This window comes from Silurus meridionalis, chromosome 17 (genome assembly GCF_014805685.1).
Source record: "Silurus meridionalis isolate SWU-2019-XX chromosome 17, ASM1480568v1, whole genome shotgun sequence".
Classification (NCBI taxonomy): Eukaryota; Metazoa; Chordata; class Actinopteri; order Siluriformes; family Siluridae; genus Silurus; species Silurus meridionalis.
In genome coordinates, this window is record NC_060900.1 from 958,548 (window position 1) to 985,600 (window position 27,053).

Below are 27,053 nucleotides of genomic sequence, written 5' to 3' on the forward strand. Positions count from 1 at the left end.
AACGCCGGCATCTGATTGGCTCAGAAAACCATTGCGTTTTTTATTTAGGAGAAAATGAACACATTTCCAAAAAGAAATATTTAATGTTACACACTATTTTAATTTAATATATATGTCTTTTTAAAGATTTCTCTTTTTCAGGGAATCATTTAAAGGGAAAAAAACATGAGGAAAAAAAAGCATGTCTGAAAATCTGCTGTCAACAAAATAAAAATAATCAAATGGCTGTTTATAAATGAATATTAAATGCAGATGTTTATATCAGAGCCGATCCTCATCCCTGTGTCGGAGAGATCTCAGGATCTGTATCCGTAGAGTTTGACGTGCAGGTCGATGAGCTGGCGGAGGAAACCGCGGTTGGGGATGATCCCTCTGCCCTTCTTCACCGTGTTGATGGCCTCCACCAGGGTCATGTTGTGCTTCAGCATCAAATACGCCAACACGATGGAGGCCGAGCGACTCACGCCCACATGGCAGTGCACCAGGATTTTACCTGCGATTGTGAGGCGTCAAAACACACGTCACACACTCGCCTCCAGACACACACTTCATACACTCGCCTTCAGACACACACTTCACACACTCGCCTCCAGACACACACTTTACACACACTCGCCTCCAGACACACACGTCACACACTCGCCTCCAGACACACACTTCACACACTCGCCTCAGACACACTTCACACACTCGCCTCAGACACACACTCCACACTCGCCTCCAGACACACACACGTCACACTCGCCTCCAGACACACACTTCACACACGCCTCCAGACACACACGTCACACACTCGCCTCAGACACACGTCACACACTCGCCTCCAGACACACACGTCAGACACACACGTCACACACTCGCCTCCAGACACACACGTCACACACTCGCCTCCAGAGACACACGTCACACACTCGCCTCCAGACACACACTTCACACACTCGCCTCCAGACACACACTTCACATACTCGCCTCCAGACACACACGTCACACACTCGCCTCCAGACACACACGTCACACACTCGCCTCCAGACACACACTTCATACACTCACCTCCAGATACACACTTCTAAATACACATTAGGGGTGAAGGGGAACTTATGGTCTTAATGATTGATCATCATGATGTGTTTCTTTTTTTTTTTACCTCCTGTCCGGAGCGCGTTATGAATGAACTCTGCTCCTGTGTTAAAGTTGACGCTCATGTCATAGGCGGGAGAGTCGTGGGCTTCGATGCCCAGATACGTGATTCCCATTCCGGAGTAAAAGTCGTTTCCTCGCCTGGAGCTGTGAGCACAGTTCAACACATGGGTGAAGTTTTCTCTTCCAAGCCTGGCGCGATTTTCTGCAAAATCCCTGCAAAGGGAGGAGCGTGTTACAATCTCGGGTTCTGATTGGCTGCAGCGAACTACATTGTGCATTGTGTAGCTGCAAAGCAGTGCCACCTAGTGTTTAAGATAAGAATGAGGCCTGGCTTCTCACTCCTTTCTCATTCCACCCATCACACTTACATGTCTCCTATATAAAGTCTGGGCCAGACCTCGTTAGCAGGACCGTTGATCGCTCTCCCGGCGAATAAAAGCTGCTCGACTCCCATCACCGCCAACGCCGGCGAGGTGAAATCGATCTCCGGCGAGCTCGTCTCGTTATATTTTGATCTGTAGGACATCTGGAGACGTGGATGACGTCGTGAATGAAACAGGAGAAGATATTTGTGATATTAATGATCCAAGGAAAATCTTAGCAAGTTGAGGTTTGAAGTTGTAGATCCTGGTGGTTGCTACTTGCTCCCTTGGGGGAGGGGGGGATATTTTAGGACTCAGACCTGGCTGGAGGTCAGTAATGATCAGACTGCGGCTTCGTAGCGGATCGCTTACATAAACGCAGACGCAGAGAAGCCTCCATAGAAACATTCGTGTCTTAAATCTGGTCTAGGAGCGTGTTCTAGAAGTCTACCTTCACGTTTTTGGAGTTTCCATCCTCTGAGAGATTGATTACGTTGTGCAGTAGGAGCTCCGTCACGCTGTGGTCAGAAAAGCAAGTAAATGGGGATTTTATACCGAGAAGTGCTCAGTGAAGGATATCTGGAAGTTGTAGGTCTGTCTAAGTGGTTTGGAATCAGAAAGCAGGAGGTTGTTTAGGTGTGGCTGATCTTTTAACCCCTCACACCTGAAACCTGGGGTTCACGTAAAAACAGTCCAAACTTCTGAGCTCTACAGCCATAGAACCGAGAAGTCTGTTCCACGCTTTCTATCCCGTCTCTACACACCCATAACCGCTGCTGAAAAGTTTCGGCCCCCTTTTCAACTTCTCTTTCGATTTCTGTATAAATTTGACCAGATGACGAGAAAATTTGATAAATAACACAAAAACATTGCAGTTTTTACTTTCAGCGATCCAAAATCATCAATTTTATTGGTAGTTTGTTTTAAATAAGGACGAATCGACTTGATGGAAATAAATCCATGAAAAATTAAGAACTGAAATTGGTCCCTGTGTGAAGATCACTGGTAAAGTGTGTGAAATTTCTCTCCTTGCTTCATCTCAGTGATGATGATGACCGTGTGTCGTTCTCCTGAAGACCAGACTCCAGCAGAGCGCAACCACACAAATGTACGTTGTTTACGACTCGTGTGTTTCTCTTAAACAAAACAATGTCTCACATACTTTACGTCTCGAACTCCTGCGTACCTCTGTAACCTTTCGACAATACAAACGACAACCAAACACCACGCCTTCAGGACTTGTGTAGTTTATTGTAAGCCGTGTGTGTGCACGTGTGTGTGTGCACGTGTTATGGCCCGTATGGTCGTGTGTTCAGACCCATGCACTACACTCTCAGCAAGCACTTATTTGGTCCTGTGTTTTTCAGCGTGTGTTGTTTATGTACAAGTCACGTACAAATATACTTTTATGTGTAAAGTTTGTGTACAGGTTTTTTTTATCCAGGTGTTTACAGGAAGAGATATTTACAGAAAGAGAGAGAGAGAGAGAGAGCGAGAGAGAGAGAGAGAGAGAGAGAGGAAAGAACAGAGAGAGATAACTCATAACAACAAAATCAGACCAGCAGAGGGACATGCAGAGCTCTCGGGTACAAAAAGCACCTGGGGACGATGTGGCACAGAGCGTCCGCAGGTTCCAAAGCGTCCGTACCAACGGAGGAGGAGGAGGAGGAGGAAGACCGTGGGTGAGAGTTCATGCCCATCGTTGATTCAAAACACAGACAATTTGGGAGGCGGCTTAAGAAAAGCAGTCATCTGGAGTTTGTCCTTTTTTTGTCTGGATGTTTTTTGATGCTTCGTCTGTTCAAAAACTAAACAAAAACACAAGATATCCAGTGAACACGTGAGAAAAGACGTCTGTGTCATTTCGCAAAAAATTCCAGACAGGAAGCACGTCTGATCCAAACCAGAGCGATGACGTCACCACCTGCTTAATCCTGTCAGGGTTCGCTTTCTTTTTTTACATAACGTTTGAGACGTGATGTTACGACGGAGACGTAATAAACCCTCAGGTGAGAAAATGAGTTCAGTCTTCCTCGTCTGCGCCCTTTTTTAATTATCATTTAAATACGAATGTCTACATTTATTACTGTAATGATTAAAAACGGCCCCATTCATAAACATGCGAGACCTTTGTGTTAGACGCAGACGGGACACGGGCTTTCGGATGAGATTTTAGAGTGAAAGAGGAAAAACAACAACAAAAACGTGAGTATTGCCGTGCGTACGACTCACGTTTCGATTCGCACGTCTTACTAAAGAAAGAACCTGTGCAGAAAAATCAAATGGATCTAATCAGTGGATCTGGTGGAGATCCAGAGACTCATGTAGACGACATGATCCCGTATCCGAGTGATCAACACTGATCAAAGGAAGTGCGTATTGTTTGCGTATAGGGGAAGAGGGCGGGACAATCAAAAAAGAGGCTTGAAAACGCACCAATCAGGAAGGTGCTTCATGCTTATTCTTTATTCTAAACACAGTGACTTTTTATCTTCTCATTTTCCAGCGATGTTACGAGGCTGAGGTCAGAGCACAGAGGGTTAGGGGCCTTGCTCAAGAACCCCAAAAGTGGCAGCTTGGAGATCCCAGGGCTTGAACCCACAACCTTGTGATCAGCACCCCAGAGCGCTACCCACTGATCTCCCCAGCTGCCCCTGAGAACTCCACCACACTGTACAGTATTATTGGATGGAGAATGGAAGTGCACAGTGTTTGTAAGATCTACACAATTTAAGACGAAGCCGATTAAACGCAATAACACACTCGGAACAGACGACGTGAAGCAGTGTACAGATAACGTGAAGTGTAAAAAAATTACAAGCTAAATTATTTATTGCTTTTCACATAAACAGCTCCGTCTGAATTCATAAACGAATTAAAAAAAACAAATACTACAAACGAAACTTGCTCGAGATGGAGGCAGACGTCTGGCTGGATGTGAGTGTGTGAGCACGTGTGTGTGTGGGGGGCTAAAACGTATAGCTGATGGGCTCCAAAGATTCTTCAGATCAGTTACTGAGGAACAGCAGGTCAATGAGATTAGACGAGATCAGACGACAGATGCAGAAGCGAGTGATCGGATGGCAGTGTGTGTGCTGATGGATCGAGAAACGTGTGTGTTATAATCTGTACAATTTATAATCCTGACGTCCTGCAGGTGTTCAGGACGTGAAGAACAGAATCGTTAACACAGACGAACATCTGCAGAGAAGGAAGCTGCGTTCACACACACACACACACACACACACACACACACACACACACTCGCTCAGTTTGCGCTCTTTAGAAGGCCTTGTTCTCCAGACGGTCCAGAATGATCTGGATCTTCTGCACGGCCTCTTTGCGTGCCGAACGCACGGCGTCTTGGCCGTTGGTCTCCACCGAGTCCAGGACCAGCAGTTCTTTGGTGAGCAGCTCTTCCAGACAGCGGTAGCTCTTATCCGTCTTTCTGCCCACAAACTCGTCGACGTCCTCCTGAAGAAGGTGGACCCTGGACAGGACCTCCTGCACGCGAGCCAGGCCCAGGTTATCGCCGTTTGCGGGCTGAGGTGTGGGCGGAGGAGGAGGAGGAGGGTCGTTCTGCTGCGGCACCGGTGGTACCGGTTTGGGCTGGGTTCCTCCTCCGGAGGATGTTTTGTTGTAGATCTGAGGTGGGGCACTGAACTCCACTGGTTTGTTCGAAAGCGGGTTGGGGGCGGGGTTGGAGTTTGGCGTGCTTGGTCCAGGTTTTGGTTGGTTCCGGTTGTTCAGGTGACCTGGATATGGTGGTTCCTGAGGAAACGGGAGAAATGGCGATTATGACTTTATACTCATCCATTTATCTATTAGCCATTCAGTCTATCCATCCCCCCCCCCTTACATCTACCTCTCCGTCCGTCCCTGTATCTATCCACTGTTCCTCCATTCAGACAGCAGTATGGAAGCTGTGTGTGTGTGTGTGTGTGTGTGTGTGTGTGTGTGTGTGTGTGTGTGTGTGTGTACCTTGTGCTTGATGTGATCGTACGGAGGTGGGGCGGGGCCATGCCAGGGTGGAGGGTGTGGAGGTCGTGTGTGGTTGGGGTAGTGCGCTTGAGGTCCGTATGAGGCAGAATGAGGCCAGGATTCAGGTTGAGGGCGAGAGGGTACAGGCTGCTGGGTGGGGTAGGGGACGTTAGGGGGGCAGCCATCTCCATAGGGTGGGTACGATCCAGGTGGGAATCCGGGAGCCTGAGAAAAGAGTGCAGATAGAAAATAAACATTACACACACACACACACACACACACACACACACACACACACACACACACACACACACACACACACACACACACACACACACACACACCAATCAGAAGAGTGAAGAGGGTAAGATGTTGGACTCACCCCTTGGCAGTGAGGAACGGGGTACGGAGGCTGAGGAGAGCTGGCCGGGGTTCGGTCCTGACTGTGGTACTGCGGCTGTCGTGGAGGAGGGATCTGATCGCTGCAGTAGAACGGATTGGACGGGTGGAGAACGTTCGGTGGGTACTGACCCGGGTTGTAGACTCCGTTTGGATACGCCGGGATTCCCTGGAGAAGAGCCGAGTTCATTACTGAGGTTTAAACTTACAACCAACTTGTCACCCACACTGAGCGTGAAATGATGTGTGCGCTGATATGGAACACCTTCTCCATTCCCTGATAAACGAGGTCCTGGAAATAGTCCTATTTGGCCATCTTTAACGAGGCACTCGTTATCTAAATGCTCTCAGAGGAACGAGGATAGAGGAGGCTTCTGGAAAAAGGATGGGTACCTACGTCATATTTATGTATTCCAACCCAAAACATGCACCTACAGTATTCATGAGTGTGTGTTCTTTTACAAAATACAGGTCCCAGGTGAGAAGGACATCTGGATCTTCAGACTTGAATTATTGATTAATAAATTGGCTGTAACGTGATTGTCAGTGAGGAAAGAAATAAATAAAAAGCTTTATTTAAACCCTCCAGAGAAATCGGAATAAAATGGAGACTATGTGTTGGAGTACCTGTGGATTGTACGCTGCTTGTCCGTTGATCTCGGTGCCGGGCGGGAAGGTGTTACTGTACGGCCCGGCTGGAGCAGGGTACCAGTAGTTGGGCGGATATCCACAATATGGAGTCGAGTCCTGCTATCACATATCAAACCCTGATTTTAGGATCAGACAGACACCATGCTGCATGTGCCTGTAAAAAGTGTGGAAACCCCTGGTCTTTATGATGTTTCAGAGACACCGCCAGGTTCCTGATGTTTCTATCTTGTAATGGTCTGTAGAGTCCTCCAAACGTTCAGCTGGAACACTTTGAAGTAAAACTTTTTTTGTTCACTAGTGATGATCAGTTTAGTGACTCGGTTCTTAGAATCGCGTTCATCAAAATGAACGAATCTTTTTTTAAAGTCATTTATAGTTGCTTTAATCACCTTCAGAGCATCTATGAGACCCACAGGATAAAAGAAACATTTTAGAATAGAAGAGTGGAGAGAAACTATTCTGTACTGTTTCCTGAACGTAACCTATGGAGATTTTGTGATTCATTGCTCACGCACGACTGGTTCTTCTGAATCACATTAAAGACTCGTTTAAAACTAACAAATCGTCCCGTCACCATTTCTTTCTTACTTGTGATCCAGATCAGCAGATCAGCAGGATTTAGGTGCAGTGACTGGGCAGGTGGTTCCTGATGAACGAGGAAAATTAGTGAGAGAGAGAGAGAGAGAGAGAGAGAGAGAGAGAGAGAGAGAGAGAGAGAGAAGGTTGGATAATGTGGAGATGGTAAAGCAGGGTTTAAAAGGAAGGATGAAGAGTGGAAAATCAGTTGGAACAGATGACATACCAGTAGAAGCATGGAGATGTTTAGGAGAGATGCAGTGGAGTTTTTAACCAGATTGTGAGGGTGGTGCAGGACATGTTTGAGGACAGTGTGACAGCAGTAAAGTGTGCAGTAGGAACAACAGACTGGTTCAAGGTGGAGGTTGGACTGCATCAAGGATCGACTCTGAGCCCTTTCCTGTTTGCAGTGGTGATGGACAGGTTGACGGACGACGTCAGACAGGAGTCTCGGTGGACTATGATGTTTGTGGATGATATTGTTATTTGTGGTGAGAGTAGTGAGAAGAGGAATGAAAGTCAGTAGGAGTAAGACAGAGTACATGTGTGTGAATGAGAGGGAGGGCAGTGGAGGGGTGCGGTTGCAGGGAGAAGAGGTGGAGAAGGTGGAGGAGTTCAGGTACCTGGGGTCAACAGTGCAGAGTAATGGAGAGTGTGTTAGAGAAGTGAAGAAAAGAGTGCAGGCAGGGTGGAGTGGGTGGAGAAGAGTGATAGCAGGAGTATCTGTGAGAGTGAAAGGGAAAGTTTACAGGACTGTTCCAAAGAGCCGCAGTCCAGACGGAAATGCATGGTGTTGAAGTTTAGAAAAGGAGACATGTTGGTTCTGGATTCCTCTCACTTTCCAGAACCTTCTCTGCTCCAAAACAACCCCAAACTATTGAACATCCACCTCCATGTGTGAGTGTGAGGGAGTCTGATCTCATCTTCTCTCCTGGTCTACCTCTTACTCAAGTTTTGTCTGGTAGAGACAAAAAGTTGTTTGTTGAATAGAAACATATTTTCTTGCATGTGTCTCTCAAAAACCATAAAGGAACTCCCCACTTTTCACAGCCACTGTGTCTGTGGATATATTAATATATAAATATTAACACCTGATGAAATCCTGCCAGATGCTAATTAGTCAATAAACAACCACACAAATGATACAAACACTACGGTTATTTTACTCCTAAATATTAAAATGACATGAAAATAACTCCAGCTGATGGCTGATGCTAGTCAGGCTGATGCTAGTCAGGCTGATGCTAGTCAGGCTGATGCTAGTCAGGCTGATGCTAGTCAGGCTGATGCTAGTCAGGCTGATGCTAGTCAGGCTGATGCTAAGCTGCTGTGTAACCTCTAATCACTTCCGTATTCCGTGTCTTTGCTTCTGTAGTCGAAATAATCAAATACACCCGAATTATATCTTATTTATTGTTAACTCTGTGAATAATCGCACGTTTATAAATCTCCACTTCAAACAATCGAATCCGGTTTTACTTCTCATTCAACCAAAATCTGTTGCCATAGTGACCAGGAGAAAAGCTAGCACGCGCCGATTAGCCGATACATATAAAAAGCAGAAATGTAAAAAATAAATAGGCGTATATAATTAACCAAACTCATACCATCGCGCTGTCCGGGTGTGTGTCCGATTCCCCAACGAACTCTGACCGTCTGATTTACGGTCCGATCGGATTTCCTGGTGCACGAGCCATCCAATCCACATCAATCGTCCCGGGCTAAAAGGCTAGCTGTGTGTCTATTCTATTTCGTTCCCCATCCACTTTCCGGCAGGCCCCACCCTCTCTTCTTGGATTAGATAATGCTTTAAATGAGTCGGGTTTCCACCAATAGAAAACGCCTAACGTTTAGAACTAGCCAATAACCTTTTAGAAGGCGGGACTTCGTTCGGAAATCGTGTGGAGAAAAATACGGAATTTTTTTTAAAGGATTTATAACTTTATTAAAATATATTTCGAGTTTCTTTTAAATGTTACAGGATCTCAGAATAAACTTAATAGATGTGTTTATAAATATTTATATTTACACAGATAAACCGTATTCAAACCACATTTCTGCCTCAGACGTTTTCACGTCATCTAAACCAACCAATCAGAATCAGCCTGACGCCACTTGACAAATTTAAAGAAGATATATGTTTTTTCTTTTATTAATTTCCATAAACATTTGAAAACAATTTACTCATTTAATAAACAAAAAAAATCGCCTATATTTAAACGAATAATTTATTTTATTTCACTATAAAGAGGCAGAACGACCCGGAAGCACTTTTGTTGGCGTCATATCCGGTGAGAGAAGGCTACATGTTTCAATTAGTTCATGATCCGGGATTTTTATTTGGATTTATAAAACAACAAATGTGATTAGAAAATGAATTACATGCCGGGGACAGCCAGCCTCATCGAGGACATCGACAGTGAGTTTCTCTCTTCTCTTTTTTGTTATTTTAAACATCAACCGGCCTTGTGTTTACACTGTGTGTGTGTGTGTGTGTGTGTGTGTGTGTGTGTGTGTGTGTGTGAGAGAGAGAGAGTGTGGGTGTGTGTGTGTGAGCGAGAGAAAGTGTGGGTGTGTGTGTGAGTGTGAGGGAGAGAGAGAAAGTGAGTGTGTGTGTGTGTGTGTGTGTGAGAGAGAGAGAGAGAGAGAGAGAGAGAGAGTGTGAGAGAGAGAGTGTGAGAGACGGTGAGAGTGTGTGAGAGACGGAGAGAGTGTGTGAGAGAGTGTGAGAGACGGTGAGAGAGTGTGAGAGACGGTGAGAGAGTGTGTGAGAGACGGTGAGAGAGAGGTGTGAGAGTGTGTGAGAGAGAGGTGTGTGAGAGAGTGTGTGAGAGCGGTGAGAGAGAGTGTGAGAGACGGTGAGAGAGAGAGTGTGTGAGAGTGTGTGTGAGTGTGTGAGAGTGTGTGAGAGTGTGTGTGAGTGTGTGAGAGTGTGAGAGAGAGTGTGTGAGAGTCAGGGTGAGAGAGAGAGTGTGTGAGAGACAGGGTGTGAGAGACAGGGTGAGAGAGTGTGAGAGAGAGTGTGTGAGAGAGGTGTGAGAGAGTGTGTGAGAGACAGGGTGAGAGAGAGAGTGTGAGAGACAGGGTGAGAGAGAGAGAGTGTGTGAGAGACAGGGTGAGAGAGAGAGTGTGAGAGACAGGGTGAGAGAGAGAGGTGTGTGAGAGAGAGTGTGAGAGTGTGTGTGAGAGTCAGAGTGTGTGAGAGTGTGTGTGAGAGTCAGGGTGAGAGAGAGAGTGTGAGAGTCAGGGTGAGAGAGTGTGTGAGAGACAGGGTGAGAGACAGGTGTGAGAGACAGGGTGTGTGTGAGAGACGGTGTGTGTGTGAGAGACGGTGTGTGTGTGAGAGACGGTGTGTGTGTGAGAGACGGTGTGTGTGTGTGAGACGGTGTGTGTGAGAGACGGTGTGTGAGACGGTGTGTGTGTGAGACGGTGAGAGACAGTGAGCGAATGAATAAATCACTCTAAAACGGCTCAGTCTTCTGAGTCACAATAAAGACTCGTTCAGAATGTTCACTAATGTGTGTATATTTATATTCTACTCTCCTCAGACTGATGTTAGATCAAATATCAGCTCTCGACCAATCAGAAGACAGAATGTGACCGTGTTGAGTCTTATCTTTGTGTCCTGGAGAGACATGACGTGAGAACACACACTGTGATTGAAGGATAGCGTATAACTTATCGTTTTTCTCTTTCTCGCTCTCTTTTTATCCAGAGAAGCACTTGGTTCTTCTGAGGGACGGGAGGACGCTGATCGGGATCCTCAGGAGCATCGATCAGTTCGGTACGATCTACACACGGGTTTAAAACGTAACGAGCGAGCGAACAGGGGTTATGGTGCAGCATGGACCAGATCGTCTTTAGATCAGAAAGCCAATTTCACGAGTCTAATCAAGTCAATAGAAACTGAAGGTGGCATCGGCGTCCCCGAGTCCTGGTCTCTGGTCTGTTCAGGGACGTTTACGGTGGTGCTTTCTGTCAGTCCTGTTAAAGTGATATTACACGTTTAGGTTTTTCTGAGGGAGAGCATTTCATCTTCATGAGATAGAAAGAAACTTCTCTTGTCCCCTGGTGCTGAAATTCATTAATCAATTAATTTCCTAATTGAAATTGTGGGAAAAATTCTAATAAATATGCAAATAGATGCAAATGAAATACAACACGTGTCAAAACCCCAGAATTAAAATACTCCATAAATAAACATGATGCTTGTTTATAAATCTTTTATTGCATATTAAAGAAAAAACATTCATAGTTTCCTTCCCCTAAATCTCATCTAACGATGACATCTACAAGTGAGAACGTTCATGTTGGAGAACACCGAGTCGGACGATCTGGTCCCGGTCCGAGTTACGTGATCGGATCCTGAGCATGTGTCTAATCTCCAACAGCGAACCTGGTGCTGCACCAGACGGTGGAGCGGATCCACGTGGGGAAGAAGTTCGGAGACATCCCTCGTGGGATCTTCGTGGTCCGAGGAGAGAACGTGGTGCTGCTGGGAGAAGTGGTGAGTAACAGCGCAGGTCACGTGTTTCTCGTCGGATTCCGATCCGATCTGAACCCGAACGTGTCGCTTTCACGCAGGATCTGGATAAAGACTGCGATCAGATCCTGCAGCGAGTCTCCATCGAGGAGATCCTGGAGGAGCAGCGGGTGGAGCAGCAGGCCAAGCAGGAGTCTGAGCGTCTGAAGCTGCAAGCGGTGAAGGAGCGAGGGTTATCCCTCCCCAAAACCGACACACTCGACGATTTCTGAACGCCTTTTTCCTCTCTTTTTTTTTTTTCTTTTTTTTTATATAAATATGAGCGATTGTGTACAATGCAAAATATCACCGAAAAACACGTGACCTTTTTTTCTTTCTTTTTTTTTTTTTTTATTAAAGCAGCTGCTAGAATTCCACTGCAAACCGTCCTCCATCTTTATTTTCCTTTTTTTTATGGAAGCAGGAAATGGGTGATGGACCAAAAAACAAACGAACACGGAAGCATTTCTGCTCCGTGGCTTTTAGTTTCTACAGAATAAAGTAAACTCAGTGTGGGTTTTTCTGTGTGTGTTTGTGTTGTTGAATAAAATCACCCTGTACAACAGAGAGATTTGTGTTGGATTAAATCGGTTTTGTACGCACCAGACGTCTGGCTCTGATTCATTTGTTTTGGTTTGTTTTTTTTATTTCTTATTTAGATTTTTTTATACATCAGTCACGTGGTTTAAAATCAATGGATTTTCTCTCTGAAACCAGCACACCAGACGGATATTTTCTCCTCTCACGTTTATAAAGTTCTATCTATCTATCTATCTATCTATCTATCTATCTATCTATCTATCTATCTATCTATCTTCAGTTTCTGCTGCAGATTTTCTACGACGGGGCTGATTTTTGTTGCAACTGTTTTATTTATAAAAATACAAACTCAAAACATAAAACCTTCACACCAAATCTGAGAAAATGCGAATTTGCTGTAACTCTTCTGAAAAACCCTGCCAACAGGACGGTGTGTTAGGGGGCCATGCACCACACGTGTGTCTGGTTTGTATGATGTTGGGAAAAAAACATTCACACGTAATAAGTGCGTCTGTATAAATTTGGTATCTGACTGAATCACAGCTCTAATCCGTGCTCAGGGGGCGTGGCTACGATCAAAGAACGGAAGTCTTTGAAATAAAGGTCAGGGATTGAGTATATATTGTTGACACGTGCTCTGATTTTATAAAGTAACTTGATCTACGTGACCACTCAGGGTGTAATTCCTTTCTCTGTCACACGGCGCCGCCAAACACAAGCTTTAATCTCATTCACAGCACTTCCGTCATCAAAAACAAATATTAACGTATTCGAAATCATCACATCATTTCCAGTGGATAAGTTTGTGTTTACATATAAAAAATATAATTTATATATATTTCTACATACAGCAACATTACTGACTCGGCCTGCCTGCAGTCCAGATCTTTCACCAAATAAATATATCTGTGTATCATGAAATGTAAAATATGACAAAGAATACCCAGGACCGCTGAGCAGCTAGAAATCTGTATTCAACACAACAGTCCTCTCTCAAAACTGGTCTTTTAATTTCCCAGATATATGCCTTGTTTTTGGTAAAAAAAAGAGTGTTGATGCTGCACAGGAGAAACGTGACCCTGTCAGGGCGACTTTTTTGGGACGTGTTTCAGCCATTAAAATAAAGAAATCCCAAATTTCTTCCTAATAATTGTGCATTTTCTCAGTTTCAACATTTGATATTTGAATACAGTTTAGTTGCATTCTACCTTTTTATTAATTTTTTAACAGTTTACAGTGTCACGTTTTTTGTTTTGTTGGTTGTAAATATCTGAAACTTGTTTTTGTTTTCGTTGTATTCATTTCCGAGAGTTTGTAACGCACGTGAATGCACATTGCCCCGTAAACCCTCTCCGAGGAAGAAGCTGACCTTTAGACACACGTCCAGTTCCAGGAGCAGAGCAGTACGGAGAAATGTAAACAGAAACCTGAAATGGAAAGAGTGAAAGTATCAGCGAGGTGGATTCCAGGATCCCAGCGTTTAGATTTCTATAATTCAAGAAGTGAAATAAAAATATAGTAGTGAAAAAGCCGAGGCCACGGTGTGGAGTTCATGTTCTCACTGGAACATCTGCTGGACATTTTGTAAACAAATACTGAGAATAAATTTTATAACATTTTCTACTTGTGGTTTTATTTTCAGGTTTCATCCATTTTTTTATAATAATCAGTAAATGAATGTGGATTTTATGATGTGTTTATTATTTTTTGTTTTTTATGCATTTATTGCATTATATTTTTGTACATTTTAATTTTAATTTTCAATTTTAATACAATTATTATAAACAGAACTAAAACAGATCTCGATGGTAGTGGTGTTGATTGTGATGGTGGTGGTGATGGTAGTGGTGGTAGTGTTTTTGTTGGTGGTGGTGGTGACGGTGGTGTTGGTGATGGTAGTGGTGGTAGTGTTGTTGGTGATGGTAGTGGTGGTGGTGGTAATGGTGGTGTTGTCGGTGGTGGTGGTAATGGTGGTGATGGTGGTGGTGGTAATGGTGGTGTTGGTGATGGTAGTGGTGGTGGTGTTGGTGGTGATGGTAGTGGTGGTAGTGTTGTCGGTGGTGGTGGTAATGGTGGTGATGGTAGTGGCGGTAGTGTTGTTGGTGATGGTTGTGATGGTGGTGGTGGTATTGGTGGTAGTGTTGGTGGTGATGGTAGTGGTGGCAGTGTTGTTGGTGATGGTTGTGATGGTAGTGGTGGTAATGGTGGTGTTGTTGTTGGTGATGGTTGTGATGGTAGTGGTGGTATTGGTGGTAGTGTTGGTGGTGATGGTAGTGGTGGCAGTGTTGTTGGTGATGGTTGTGATGGTAGTGGTGGTAATGGTGGTGTTGTTGGTGGTGATGGTAGTGGTGGCAGTGTTGTTGGTGATGGTTGTGATGGTAGTGGTGGTAATGGTGGTGTTGTTGGTGGTGATGGTAGTGGTGGTAGTGTTGGTGGTGATGGTAGTGGTGGTAGTGTTGTCGGTGGTGGTGGTAATGGTGGTGATGGTAGTGGTGGTAGTGTTGTTTGTGATGGTAGTGGTGGTAGTGTTGTTGTTGGTGATGGTTGTGATGGTAGTGGTGGTAATGGTGGTGGTGTTGGTGGTGATGGTAGTGGCGGTAGTGTTGTTGGTGATGGTTGTGATGGTAGTGGTGGTAATGGTGGTGTTGTTGGTGGTGATGGTAGTGGTGGTAGTGTTGGTGGTGATGGTAGTGGTGGTAGTGTTGTCGGTGGTGGTGGTAATGGTGGTGATGGTAGTGGTGGTAGTGTTGTTTGTGATGGTAGTGGTGGTAGTGTTGTTGTTGGTGATGGTTGTGATGGTAGTGGTGGTAATGGTGGTGGTGTTGGTGGTGATGGTAGTGGCGGTGGTGTTGTTGGTGATGGTTGTGATGGTAGTGGTGGTAATGGTGGTGTTGTTGGTGGTGATGGTAGTGGTGGTAGTGTTGGTGGTGATGGTAGTGGTGGTAGTGTTGTCGTGGTGGTGGTAATGGTGGTGATGGTAGTGGTGGTAGTGTTGTTGTTGGTGGTGGTGATGGTGGTGTTGGTGATGGTAGTGGTGGTAGTGTTGTTGGTGATGGTAGTGGTGGTAATGGTGGTGTTGGTGATGGTAGTGGTAGTGGCGGTAGTGTTGTTGGTGATGGTTGTGATGGTAGTGGTGGTAATGGTGGTAGTGTTGGTGGTGATGGTAGTGGTGGTAGTGTTGTCGGTGGTGGTGGTAATGGTGGTGATGGTAGTGGCGGTAGTGTTGTTGGTGATGGTTGTGATGGTAGTGGTGGTATTGGTGGTAGTGTTGGTGGTGATGGTAGTGGTGGTGGTAGTGTTGTTGGTGATGGTTGTGATGGTAGTGGTGGTAATGGTGGTGTTGTTGGTGGTGATGGTAGTGGTGGCAGTGTTGTTGGTGATGGTTGTGATGGTAGTGGTGGTAATGGTGGTGTTGTTGGTGGTGATGGTAGTGGTGGTAGTGTTGGTGGTGATGGTAGTGGTGGTAGTGTTGTGGTGGTGGTGGTGGTAATGGTGGTGATGGTAGTGGTGGTAGTGTTGTTTGTGATGGTAGTGGTGGTAGTGTTGTTGTTGGTGATGGTTGTGATGGTAGTGGTGGTAATGGTGGTGGTGTTGGTGGTGATGGTAGTGGCGGTAGTGTTGTTGGTGATGGTTGTGATGGTAGTGGTGGTAATGGTGGTGTTGTTGGTGGTGATGGTAGTGGTGGTAGTGTTGGTGGTGATGGTAGTGGTGGTAGTGTTGTCGGTGGTGGTGGTAATGGTGGTGATGGTAGTGGTGGTAGTGTTGTTTGTGATGGTAGTGGTGGTAGTGTTGTTGTTGGTGATGGTTGTGATGGTAGTGGTGGTAATGGTGGTGGTGTTGGTGGTGATGGTAGTGGTGGTGTTGTTGGTGATGGTTGTGATGGTAGTGGTGGTAATGGTGGTGTTGTTGGTGGTGATGGTAGTGGTGGTAGTGTTGGTGGTGATGGTAGTGGTGGTAGTGTTGTCGGTGGTGGTGGTAATGGTGGTGATGGTAGTGGTGGTAGTGTTGTTGTTGGTGGTGGTGATGGTGGTGTTGGTGATGGTAGTGGTGGTAGTGTTGTTGGTGATGGTAGTGGTGGTAATGGTGGTGTTGGTGATGGTGGTGGTAGTGTTGGTGGTGGTGGTGATGGTAGTGGTGGTAATGGTGGTGGTGTTGGTGATGATGGTAGTGGTGGTAGTGTTGTTGTTGGTGATGGTTGTGATGGTAGTGGTGGTATTGGTGGTAGTGTTGGTGGTGATGGTAGTGCTGGTAGTGTTGTTGTTGGTGATGGTGGTGGTGGTGGTGATGGTAGTGGTGGTGTTGTTGGTGTTAATGTTAATGTTGTTTTGATTAAATATCTCACTGTAGGAATTAGTAGAAGGTGTGGTTTCTGTAACGGTTTCTGACAAACGTGAGCTTTTGAAAGAAAGGTTCTTGTTTAAAGGCAGGAATCTGCACCGGTTCTGGTTCTGTTTCGGGGTTCTATACTGTTGTCCAGTAAGTTCTGGAAGGTTCCTCGAGTGCTGAATGTAATGGAGGCTGGAGGAGACCAGGGGCCCCGAGAGAGAGAGAGAGAGAGAGAGAGAGAGAGAGAGAGAGAGAGTTATGAATGTAGTGCACATATCAGATGTCCTGAGGCAGAGGCATGTTTCCTTGTCCTGCGTCACAGCTGCACTGGGACACGCCTTTTCCGCCAGTCCGGGGAGGGAGACACTCAGGTTGCCAGATTAAAACTACGCCTTCTTCACAGCAGTGGCCTGAAAATCAGCACGTGAGTGGAGTACATGTGTCTCTAACTCATAAATTCTGGAATCTGATTGGTCAGGAAGAGATTTAATCAAAATGTTACATTATATCAATAATTCTCTTGTTTAGATGCAGTATCGTTTCCATAGTAACAGATCGTTCACTGAATCCGGACACTCAGCGTTTACCCATGACGAATATTAAAAAAAAATGTGGTGCCATTTTTTGTTGTTGTTCGATGTTTATGTGACCTTTAGCGTAAGGAGTCTCCAGTGTCATTGCTTTGTCAGGTTCAGTTTGGGTTCTTCATAACATAAACGACAAGATGTGAGTCTGGTTCCTCTCAAGGTTTCTTGCTCAAAACATCTCAGGGAGTTTTCCTCCACCACAGTCGCCCCAGTCTTCATCATCAGGAATAAACACACATCATTAATGATTTGTTCTGTAAAGCTGTTTTGAGACAATATCCATTGTGAAACACGCAATAGAAATAAACTTGAACTTCACCATCACATGGTTCTGTACATTTATGGCGCGATCACGAACACTGTGTCGATGTTATTTGTAATATTTTAACCGTGTCCCACTGCAGAAATAACTTTTTTTCATTTTATTGTCATACATTTGTCCCCATAAGTTTGTGAGTATTAGGCTCCTTGAGAAACCTTGAGAAGAACCTTGAGAAGAATGAGAAGCGAACCTCATCTTCATCACACTGAAGGTCTATTCACCACAGTTCCATCAGTGAGGACTTCACCTGATCACTGATGGAGCCTCGAGAGTAAAACTGTTCTTTGAGATTTCAGTCCTGAGTCATTATATCAGATTGTTTATATTAATTACAGTCCAAATCCATCTTCATGGTTCAACCTGAGACTGATCTCATTGTGCTGCTTCACGTGCGTCGCGTGAACACGCGTGTATTTCTTCGCACACACACTACAGGAGGACCTCATCAGAATTCTTTGGTGTTTAACGGGAAGATATTTCGATGTAGTTTAAAGAAATTGTGTAACCCTCCTTGTGTGATTTGCTTCATTTTAGAAGAAATATCTGGCAACCCCGACAGGCACTGCAAAAGAACATGGCAACCTCTGAGCAGCTCCATATGCCATTTATCTGCTGGATCTGGCTGCCATAGGTGGCAGTGTGCGTGTGTGTGTGTGTGCGTGTGTGCGCGCGTGCGCGCGCGCGTGTGTGTGAGAGAGAGTGTGAGTGTGTGTTCGGAGGCCGGTGTGTGTGTGTGTGTGTGTGTGTGTGTGTGTGAACGAGGGAAGCGACTCTGGCCGGGAAAAAAAAACGATGGCAAAGTGAAAGCAGAAAGACTCGATCAGCCTGGAGTCCAGGAGCGGAGTGAGGAACCAGTGAGGATCTGGGATCAACCTTCCTTCATCCACCTTCTCTTCCTCCTCCTCCTCCTCCACCACCTCCTGTATGCTACCTCCTCCTCTTCTTCTTGTTCGTCTCCTTTTTTCTGCCATGCATCATCATCATCATCACCACCACCATCACTACCACCACCACTATCACCTTCATCTTCTTCATCATCTTCTTCATCTTCATCGGAGGAGGATGTAAACCTCTCGGTCTGCTCTTAAGACTACCATTTGAATGGGCCACCCTTTTTTTTTTGGATTTTTTTCTGATGGTGATGAAGATTGTTTCATGGAGCCCGAAACACACACACACACTAATGTACACACACAGCGCGCGCGGCGGACTGGACTGTGCACGAGCGTGAAATGGACAGGATTTAGACTTTAATTCCGCCTCATTTTCTTTCTTTCTTTCTAGTGTGTGTGTGTGTGTGTGTGTGTGTGTGTTTTGTTGTGCCGAATTGAAGAAAAAGACACAAATTCGGGGCCTGGGGAGGAGCCTCGTTTTCTCTTCTTTCTCTCCTTCTTTCTTTATAGAAAATTCCAAAAAGGAAAAAAAAAGAAAAAATATAACCCTGGACATCATTTTTTTTAAAGCATCTTCTGCTTGACTCGGACTGGGCGACCATCAGACCGGAGTCGGATTGTGTGTGTGTGTGTGTGCGTGCGCGCTTTTTTTTGTGGTGGTGGTGGTGGTGTTTTTTTTCTTCTTTTGATGGAGCTAGAGAACATCGTTGCTAACACGGTGCTCCTTAAAGCCAGAGAGGGTAAGTTGAGACATTATGGATCTTTTGTGCAAACCCCCAACACACACACACACACACACACACACACACGCGCGCGCGCGATTGTTTGGATGTTGATGGAGCTGTATATGTGTGGTGTTGTCGGGTTTGCTTTAGTCATGTCACCACACTCACACACACACACACACACACACACAATGTAAATGATGATGATTATGATGATGTTGCGTTAAAGTAAGATAAAATACATGAAAGGAGGCGGCCGCGTGTCTCGGATACACTGTAACACCCCGAAGAAATACATGAAACACCTAAGGGGGGGGTGTTACCGCGCGCGTGAGCCTTAACATCAAACGTATTTAACGTGAAGCGTGTTTAACATACCCACACACACACACACACACACACACACACAGAGGAGCACAAACATATTTGAGCATATAAGCTATATACATTATATGTGTGTGTGTGTGTGTGTGTGTGTGTGTGTGTGTGGTTCATTTTCTATGAGTGTGTTACACAAATGGCAGCTGGACGCCGCTACCTTTACTTCACTTCCTCACACATTCCCACAACCTCATTACATTACATTACTTAACATAACATGGCCTCCTGTGTGTGTGTGTGTGTGTGTGTGTGTGTGTGCTGTGTTTTCACTGTACTCACTCAGGATGTCATGAAGACCATCACTAAAGCCACAATAACCACAACTTCACATCATGCCATCAACGAGTAGCAACGGAGAGAGTATATACCTTTACACGTTTCACACGTTTCACACGTGCCCGTGTGAATGTTAAAACGCGAAGGCGTTGTGTAGACATGTTAGCACGCTTATCTGATCTGATTGGCTGATGCCACAGTGATTGATAAGAACAGAATAACATTGACACGTTAAACACGTTTCAGGTGTTCGAGCGATAGATGGACGTTAGACACCTTTAGCGTAACAACTCAAAATAACAAGAACATAAATAGCAGTTAAGCAAAACCCTGATGTTTTAATGTGAGGCCTACAAGGTACAGCGTTAGAACGAAAGTTGGTAATGTGTTAGCACGCTAATCCTGTTAGATGTCAAAAAAACTTTAAACGTCACTAGACAGAAGACTTCCTGTAAGGTGGTTTTGACGGAGAAAACTGAGAGAAACTAATAAAAAAGGACAGGGCTGACATTTTGCTGTAATGTGTTAGCATGCTAAGTCGGTTGGAAATAAGAAATGTGCTAGCATTACAGATCAGCTTTATATATTAGCATTAAAAACAGGGCTTTGTGGGAAGTGGTAATATCTTCTACACTTCGGTTGGTTATCGCTTCAAGTGTTCAGTCATAAATCACGTTTACATGTTAGCATGCTAATCAAATGAACGATTATTACAGATCCGGTTTGCATCTTAGCATATTAGCTAATTGCTTAAACCCCCTTGTACGGGGTTTAACTGGTGTGTGTGAATAGAGTAAAAAAATTCCATTTAAAAACATAGAACATGTTGGTCGTTTGTGATTTCAGGTGTTTTGTTGTAGACCAGTTTAGCGTATTAGCATGCTAGGATGTTAAACTCTTCTCACAGTTGTTTACGTGTAAAATGTGCTGAAATCTGATTGTAAGTTATGCAGCGTGGCGGCGGTGGATTGGTTATATGGCGTGTTAGCGTTACCTTGTGAGAAAAAGAAAGAGAAGTAGGCTGATGTTTCACAGTGAGGAACAGAGATATAGAGAAGATATATATATATATATATATATATATATATATATATATATATATATATATATATATATATATATATATATACACGTGGTGGTTTCAAAAAGTTTGGAGATTTGCTCTGTTTACAAGAAAGTGCTTTATTTCTCTCTGTTTCCACACGATCACCTTCATAATAGTCTCCTTGCACAGCAATACAGCCTCTTAGTGTTTTTCTGGAATGGTGAATCTTCTTCTTAGGGAAGAGGGCGAAGTCCACAGGAGCCAAATTTGGAGCCAGAGTTGGGAGGGTGCGGAAGTGAGAACATGTTTCCAGAAAGAAACTTACGTGTTAGGAGAGCTCGTGACAGGGTGGTCACAATCGCACACGTGGTAATGCACATGGTCAGAACAGCACCAGTTGCACAGCTTCTGACAGTGGTGGGCCGTACATTTGGTACCTGGGCCTTCATTGAGGACGTACCCGACTTAAAACATCTCTTAATACCACCAATATCACATCGCAATTATAGAAACCATCAATACAATACAAAAACACAATATAACAACACGTGGCATATGGAGGTGAAAACCATTTTACTAAAGAAAGAAACCCAGTTAAGACTCCAAACCTCTAAACTACAACCACAACTGTGCACCTACAACATCTGGAGCAGTGCACAATCAATATTCGTCTAATCACATAACATTAAAATCTAAATAAAACACAACCTACTCACAAGAGATGCAGACTCATAATGTGCAGCGCCCCCCAGAGGCTGTAATCCAGTGGTTCTGCTCGTATTCACTGGTCTGGAGGTGGAGAACAAACCCTTTCCCGGGCTAAGGCATGCTAGCTAGCTTCAGGGTTTACTGACCTCCTCACCATGTCTAGCTTTTCTTCAAAATGTATTATGGCACACTGACTTATGAAGGTCGGTGCTCTCTGTGACTGTGCGTGCAGCTTCGTGCTGCCATCTCTTGGTGTGTTACAAAGTCTCAAAGCTTTTTGTTACTATTTTGTATTAGCATGCTAATCTGGTCGGATGTAAAAAACGCTGCGCTGCTCGTGTGATGTTTGATGTGGTATAGTGTTATGATACGGTTATATCTTCTGCTGTAGACCAGGTATATAAGTTAGCATGCTAGGTTGCTGTAATAGTTTTATAGTGTTAGTGTAATAAATAGTGTGTAATATATATGGACACCTGACTTTTCCATTCATATGAAGTTCTTTTCAAAACTGTGACCACAAAGTTGGAGGCACGCAGTTGTATCAGACATCTTTGGATGAAAGGTTTCTTTCACTTGAACTAGGAGATCCAAACCTGTTCCAGCATGACAATGCCCCTGCCCACAAAGCCAGAACATCTCCATGAATGAATGAATACCGACTGCACCCCAGGCCTCCTCACCTTCTCACCTACATCAGTACTGGACTTGACTAACACCCTTGTGGATGAAGAAGCACAAACTTGCACAAAATCTAGTGGAACATCTTCCCAGAAAAGTGGAGCTCATTATAACAGCAACTGAGGATAAAACGTGGAATCTTATGCTCAGGTGTCCACAAACTTTTGTCCGTACACAGTCTATGTACACAATAAACAGCGAGCGCTGATGTTCCGAGGTTAGCGAGGTCTACAAGGTTGCGCTGGTTTTGTGTACGTGTTCACGTCCTATCAGATCTCTCTATCAGAACGTGCTGATGTTCGTAGTATAAATACCAGCCTAGTCGAGGATGATGTGGTGAAAAGAATCCTCAGGCCGTATCTGATTCTTAATGGCTTCCTGTTGATTTGGTCATTTCCTGTGTTTTTGATTAAGATTTTTTAACCTCATTAAAAAGTTTATGTATTAGAGCTGGATTTCCAGCGTTGTTCTAGCAGGATATTATAAAGACAAGAAGATCAAGAATAAACATTCTTCTGATGCGGGATTTTACTTTTTCAAATAAACAGAGTAAGAAATGAGTAACGAATAAAACATGACCCATGGTACGTTTCATGAGATGTGGCTGGAAGTTCAGGTGTGAATAGTGAATTGTGATTGGCTGAAGGAGTTCAGGTGTGAATAGTGGATTGTGATTGGCTGAAGGAGTTCAGGTGTGAATAGTGGATTGTGATTGGCTGAAGGAGTTCAGGTGTGAACAGTGGATTGTGATTGCTGAAGGAGTTCAGGTATGAATAGTGGATTGTGATTGGCTGGAAGGAGTTCAGGTGTGAATAGTGGATTGTGATTGGCTGGAAGGAGTTCAGGTGTGAATAGTGGATTGTGATTGGCTGGAAGGAGTTCAGGTGTGAATAGTGGATTGTGATTGGCTGGAAGGAGATCAGGTGTGAATAGTGGATTGTAAGTGGCTGGAAGTTCAGGTGTGAATAGTGGATTGTGATTGCTGAAGGAGTTCAGGTGTGAATAGTGGATTGTGATTGGCTGGAAGGAGTTCAGGTGTGAATAGTGGATTGTGATTGGCTGGAAGGAGTTTAGGTGTGAATAGTGGATTGTGATTGGCTGGAAGGAGATCAGGTGTGAATAGTGGATTATAAGTGGCTGGAAGTTCAGGTGTGAATAGTGGATTGTGATTGCTGAAGGAGTTCAGGTGTGAATAGTGGATTGTAATTGGCTGGAAGGAGTTCAGGTGTGAATAGTGGATTGTGATTGGCTGGAAGTTCAGGTGTGAATAGTGGATTGTGATTGGCTGGAAGTTCAGGTGTGAGTTCAGAGCGTTGAACACGCAGGTTGTTTGCATTTGAACACCTGTAACCATAGTAACCTCCAGTTGCAGTTCCATCCAGAGAGAGACAGCGATTGTACACATTTTCTAATGACCTCACCGAGGATTTTGCATGTGGTGGAACTTCTATGGTGAATACGGGAATTGTTTTTTAAATAAACGGCTCAAGAGCTATTTGATGAACTGGAGGTCCAAAGGTTTAAATGAGAAACAGAATGAAAAACAGCAGCAGGATCTAAACTCCACCCGCTTCATTATTAGTAGAGACGCAGCACAGGCTTCATCTTTCAATCTCATGGAAATAAATCTAATCTTCTGGCACTACTTTATCTCTGTGCGTGTGATTCGGAGCAGCAGAAATGTAGTTGTAACGAGACGTGTATAAAAGTGCGCAACAGAAATGAAGCGTAATTGTGAACCATTTTGTCAGTTTTGTTCTGCAAACAACAATAAGAGCTTAAACTCCTTAATGCTGGGAGGTGATCATTCTTCACGTCCACATCTACACCTGGTTCATCACCCTGTAGGTGACTTCTGACCAGTCAGGTTTAAAAATGTAAAAAAAAAAACAAGATCATGCAACTATAGACATAAATGAAGATGTAAATAAAGAAAGAAAGCGGATGGAGAAAGTTGGGATGCGTTCGGAGGAGGTCCGTGCGAGTCTGTGCTTCATTTTTACGCACTTGTAGTCGTGGGAAACAGATTCCAAAGAGCAGTGGGAAAAAAAATGTTGGCTGAGCCAGAATCACATCAGTCTTCCTGTCTGGAACGAAGGAAGGAGAAGGAATCGGCGGAGGAATTGGAGAAGGAACGACAGGCTGTGGACGCCAGCACTTAGCATCCTGTGTTCCTTTCTTCTTTTTGAAAAGATTGATGTTGGGAAACGGCACTGAACTGCTTTTAAGGTCTAAATACACACAGGGTTTTGGCTGCTGCAAAGGAAAGTAAGCCGTGTTTCGTTTAGTGTTACACTGAGATTATCTTTAACGCAGTTCCTGAACTTCTTACCACATTTTAAAGGAATGTTTTGGACAAACATGCTCACACGCCTGAGCGTTCCAAAAAAACTGTGGCTGCAGGAGAAACCCAAGCGCTAGTTACAATACTCTGAATTTCAAGAATGAAATGTTCAAGAAATGTTCAAGGAATTCGTCAATCACATGCACTTTACATGCACTGCGCATTCCTCCATTATATAACACACATTTCTTGAATCTTGCACACAAAATAATGTCAAAAAATGTCCGTCCTGGGGACTTTTCAGGTAAATTACAGAAATAGTACAGAAATATTACATTACATTACATTCCTTTAAAGCGATTATACAACAAAGTTGTTCTCACCAAACAAATCATTATATTTATGTTTGTATATGATACAATAATATCTCCAAATTTTGTGATTTATTTACCACAAATTCCCATAAAATCCTGTTTCCAACTTGGAATATTTCCAAAATTCCCCAGATGAAATTCCCATGGAAGGTTTCCTGAAAGTTTGCAACCCTGTTTGTTCCTAAACGTTTTGAACGGATTCTGATCTAAAGGTCAGCGAGAACCTCAGATGCAGCTTCCACCACCCTCACGCTACCCATTCACTTTCCAGAATCCTCCTGGGTGCCAGACACGGCTCTACTCATTCAGTTCTGGTTGTTCTTTGTCGTTGCTCATTAGCTCAGAGTTTAGCATAAACTGGCAGGGACTGACAGATGGTTTATACATACAGAGGCCCGGAGCAGGACGCTAACGTTTAGCCGTAGCTGGAGAATTCTGTGAGTCGAGTCTTTAAACTCAATGGGGAATGGCTGGGGTCCAGTTGTTTTTCTTTCTTTTAACTTCCCTGGAATGCTGAACGAACCTGATGAGGTTCTGATGAGCTCATGCCAGAGACCGTGCTGTATGTTCAACTCGGTCCTCCTGGGTTTCCTCATTGGAAAAATATACCTAGCTATAAAAAAAACCCAAAAAAAACGTATGTTTATGTGGTAGCCATAGCTACCAAATACAACCGTAGCTAAACGCCACTAGCTTTTTCTTCTTTTATGTTATTTCAGGCTGCACATCAAAAATTAAAGTGATATTTTGACATTTCGAATGATAAAATAAATTGTAAGGAGCAGCAATTTTTTTTATGAATCTTCCAATCAAACCCTGAGGTAATGGAGCAAGTTCACACACTCATCGTTTGTAAGTCTGCTAGCAGATTTAGCATTTCAATCTCAAGCTAGCATTAATTCAATCTCAAGCTTTACAATCTCAAGCTAGCATTAACGACTCTCATCATACAACTTATAAATTGTAACCAGTGCTTAGTATAGCTAGGTCTTTAGTTGCCATGGATACCACACAGAAGTTCTAATGCGTCAGCTGCGCTTGCTACCTACAAAATATCACATAGATTGCCATGGCATCCATCCCAAAAAATCTCAAACTCAGACAGTGAGGTGAAAAATGAAAGTCTAGACTTTCCATGTTATTAACCACTGATTCAGCACTTTTTACATCTTTATATTTTAGACATCTTTACCAGAACTTTACCAACGCGTCAAGATTTTTTTTTGTGTGTTTTTACGTATTTTCAGTCTCACTTTAACGCTGACTGTGTCTGTCTATTGTTAAATAAATGGCTGCTAGCGAATTAGCATGCTAGTTAGCAAGCCAGTTTCACTTTGGCTAGTTTGTAGAATATGAAGAGCTGATTTTCAGATAAACTGTTTGGTGTTTTGTCATAACAGAAAATGTTACATTTTTCTATTTGTTTTTGGCCAAATAATTTCTTTCCATAGTTAGCATGTAGGCATTAGCATTAGCAAATAGTATTGTGCTAATAATGTTGAATTATTATTGAAGTTTGTGTTTGTGTGTTTTGGGCCCAGTTTAGAGACAGTTTGTGTTGCATTCTTTGTGTGTGTGTGTGTGTGTGTGTGTGTGTGTGTGTGTGTGTGTGTGTGTGTTTTTGACTGCACCGACAGCTTGTCTGCAGCTTGATGCTTCATTCACAGGGTTTGTGTCAGCAAACTTGTGTGTGTGTGTGTGTATTATTCATCGGTTTGTTGATCGCGCTGCCTTTTTAAACTGAAAATGAGGCACATGCAGCCTCATCGTTCCAAATGTCCGTTGCTCAGTGTATAACAGGAAGAGCACAGTTTACAAGCTACGCTGTGTGTTTACACGGCCGAAGCCACGCTTCCGAAATCACTCGAGGACTCGGCCCTGCGCCGCGCCGGCTCCAAACCAAATAAAGAGCTCATCAGCTTTGGCCATTACTCCCCCACCTGGAGAAACGTCTGGCCGCCGACGCGAGCACTCGCTGCTGTCATCTATTTCACTTTGGATATCGCAATTATTTAAGAACTTTTTAACAGCTAAAAATGTTACAATATGAAAATTCAACTATACGATAGCATATCTCAGGATGATCTTGATGTTCCACATAAGCTCCTCTCGTTTTTAACTTTATTAGTTTGTTTGCTAACCACATGCTAGGTATTTAGCTAGGTAATTAGCAAGCTAGTCAGGGCTAGATGGTTGGATAAATGAGCTAGTTAGCAAAAAGTCAGAGATGCTAACTCTTCAGTCACACTATTTCTAACGGTAGTCCTGTCAGAGAAACGA

General features: G+C 44.0%; 4 protein-coding genes across 5 annotated transcripts in view; 2 read left to right on the forward strand and 2 right to left on the reverse strand.

Annotated features, from left to right (window-relative positions):
- Nucleotides 1–164: 164 nt before the first annotated feature.
- On the reverse strand, nt 165–1,677 carry LOC124399547 (dual specificity protein phosphatase 26-like). Its single transcript, XM_046870532.1, has 3 exons — nt 1,509–1,677; nt 1,145–1,353; nt 165–493 (listed from the first exon to the last, which is right to left on the reverse strand). The coding sequence occupies exons 1-3, from the start codon at nt 1,664–1,666 to the stop codon at nt 297–299; spliced, it is 564 nt and encodes a 187-aa protein (XP_046726488.1). The 5' UTR covers nt 1,667–1,677; the 3' UTR covers nt 165–296.
- A 2,639-nt stretch (nt 1,678–4,316) lies between these two features.
- Nucleotides 4,317–8,872, reverse strand: bag4 (BCL2 associated athanogene 4). Of its 2 annotated transcripts, none has more exons than XM_046870529.1 (5): nt 8,717–8,872; nt 6,510–6,629; nt 5,866–6,051; nt 5,484–5,708; nt 4,317–5,273 (listed from the first exon to the last, which is right to left on the reverse strand). In XM_046870529.1, exons 1-5 carry the CDS (start codon nt 8,717–8,719, stop codon nt 4,785–4,787), a joined length of 1,023 nt encoding a protein of 340 aa, XP_046726485.1. In that variant the 5' UTR covers nt 8,720–8,872; the 3' UTR covers nt 4,317–4,784. The 2 variants fall into 2 exon arrangements, with proteins under 2 accessions (XP_046726485.1, XP_046726484.1); XM_046870528.1 differs by having other exon boundaries at nt 6,510–6,632.
- A 498-nt stretch (nt 8,873–9,370) lies between these two features.
- Nucleotides 9,371–12,233, forward strand: lsm1 (LSM1, U6 small nuclear RNA associated). The gene is made up of 4 exons (XM_046870533.1): nt 9,371–9,528; nt 10,825–10,893; nt 11,501–11,616; nt 11,694–12,233. The coding sequence occupies exons 1-4, from the start codon at nt 9,483–9,485 to the stop codon at nt 11,862–11,864; spliced, it is 402 nt and encodes a 133-aa protein (XP_046726489.1). The 5' UTR covers nt 9,371–9,482; the 3' UTR covers nt 11,865–12,233.
- A 5,745-nt stretch (nt 12,234–17,978) lies between these two features.
- grk5l (G protein-coupled receptor kinase 5 like) overlaps nt 17,979–27,053 on the forward strand; it is a 45,758-nt gene continuing 36,683 nt past the window's right edge. Inside the window, exon 1 of the mRNA XM_046871985.1 lies at nt 17,979–19,039. Within this exon, the coding sequence (XP_046727941.1) occupies nt 18,988–19,039 (52 nt within the window). The 5' untranslated portion in view covers nt 17,979–18,987. The remainder of the gene's footprint in view (nt 19,040–27,053) is intronic.

Excerpts from the sequence above, each read along its gene's own strand:
- bag4 (XM_046870528.1), bottom strand. Across the intron at positions 6,052-6,509 it reads AAGCAGCGTACAATCCACAG|GGAATCCCGGCGTATCCAAA; the intron begins GTACTCCAACAC and ends GCTCTTCTCCAG. Across the intron at positions 5,709-5,865 it reads CCGTTCCTCACTGCCAAGGG|GCTCCCGGATTCCCACCTGG; the intron begins GTGAGTCCAACA and ends CTCTTTTCTCAG.
- lsm1 (XM_046870533.1), top strand. The coding sequence starts at position 9,483 with ATGAATTACATGCCGGGGACAGCCAGCCTCATCGAGGACATCGACA. Across the intron at positions 9,529-10,824 it reads CCTCATCGAGGACATCGACA|AGAAGCACTTGGTTCTTCTG; the intron begins GTGAGTTTCTCT and ends CTTTTTATCCAG. Across the intron at positions 10,894-11,500 it reads CAGGAGCATCGATCAGTTCG|CGAACCTGGTGCTGCACCAG; the intron begins GTACGATCTACA and ends AATCTCCAACAG.
- LOC124399547 (XM_046870532.1), bottom strand. The coding sequence starts at position 1,666 with ATGTCCTACAGATCAAAATATAACGAGACGAGCTCGCCGGAGATCGAT. Across the intron at positions 1,354-1,508 it reads AGACTTTATATAGGAGACAT|GGATTTTGCAGAAAATCGCG; the intron begins GTAAGTGTGATG and ends CTCCCTTTGCAG. Across the intron at positions 494-1,144 it reads TAACGCGCTCCGGACAGGAG|GTAAAATCCTGGTGCACTGC; the intron begins GTAAAAAAAAAA and ends TCACAATCGCAG.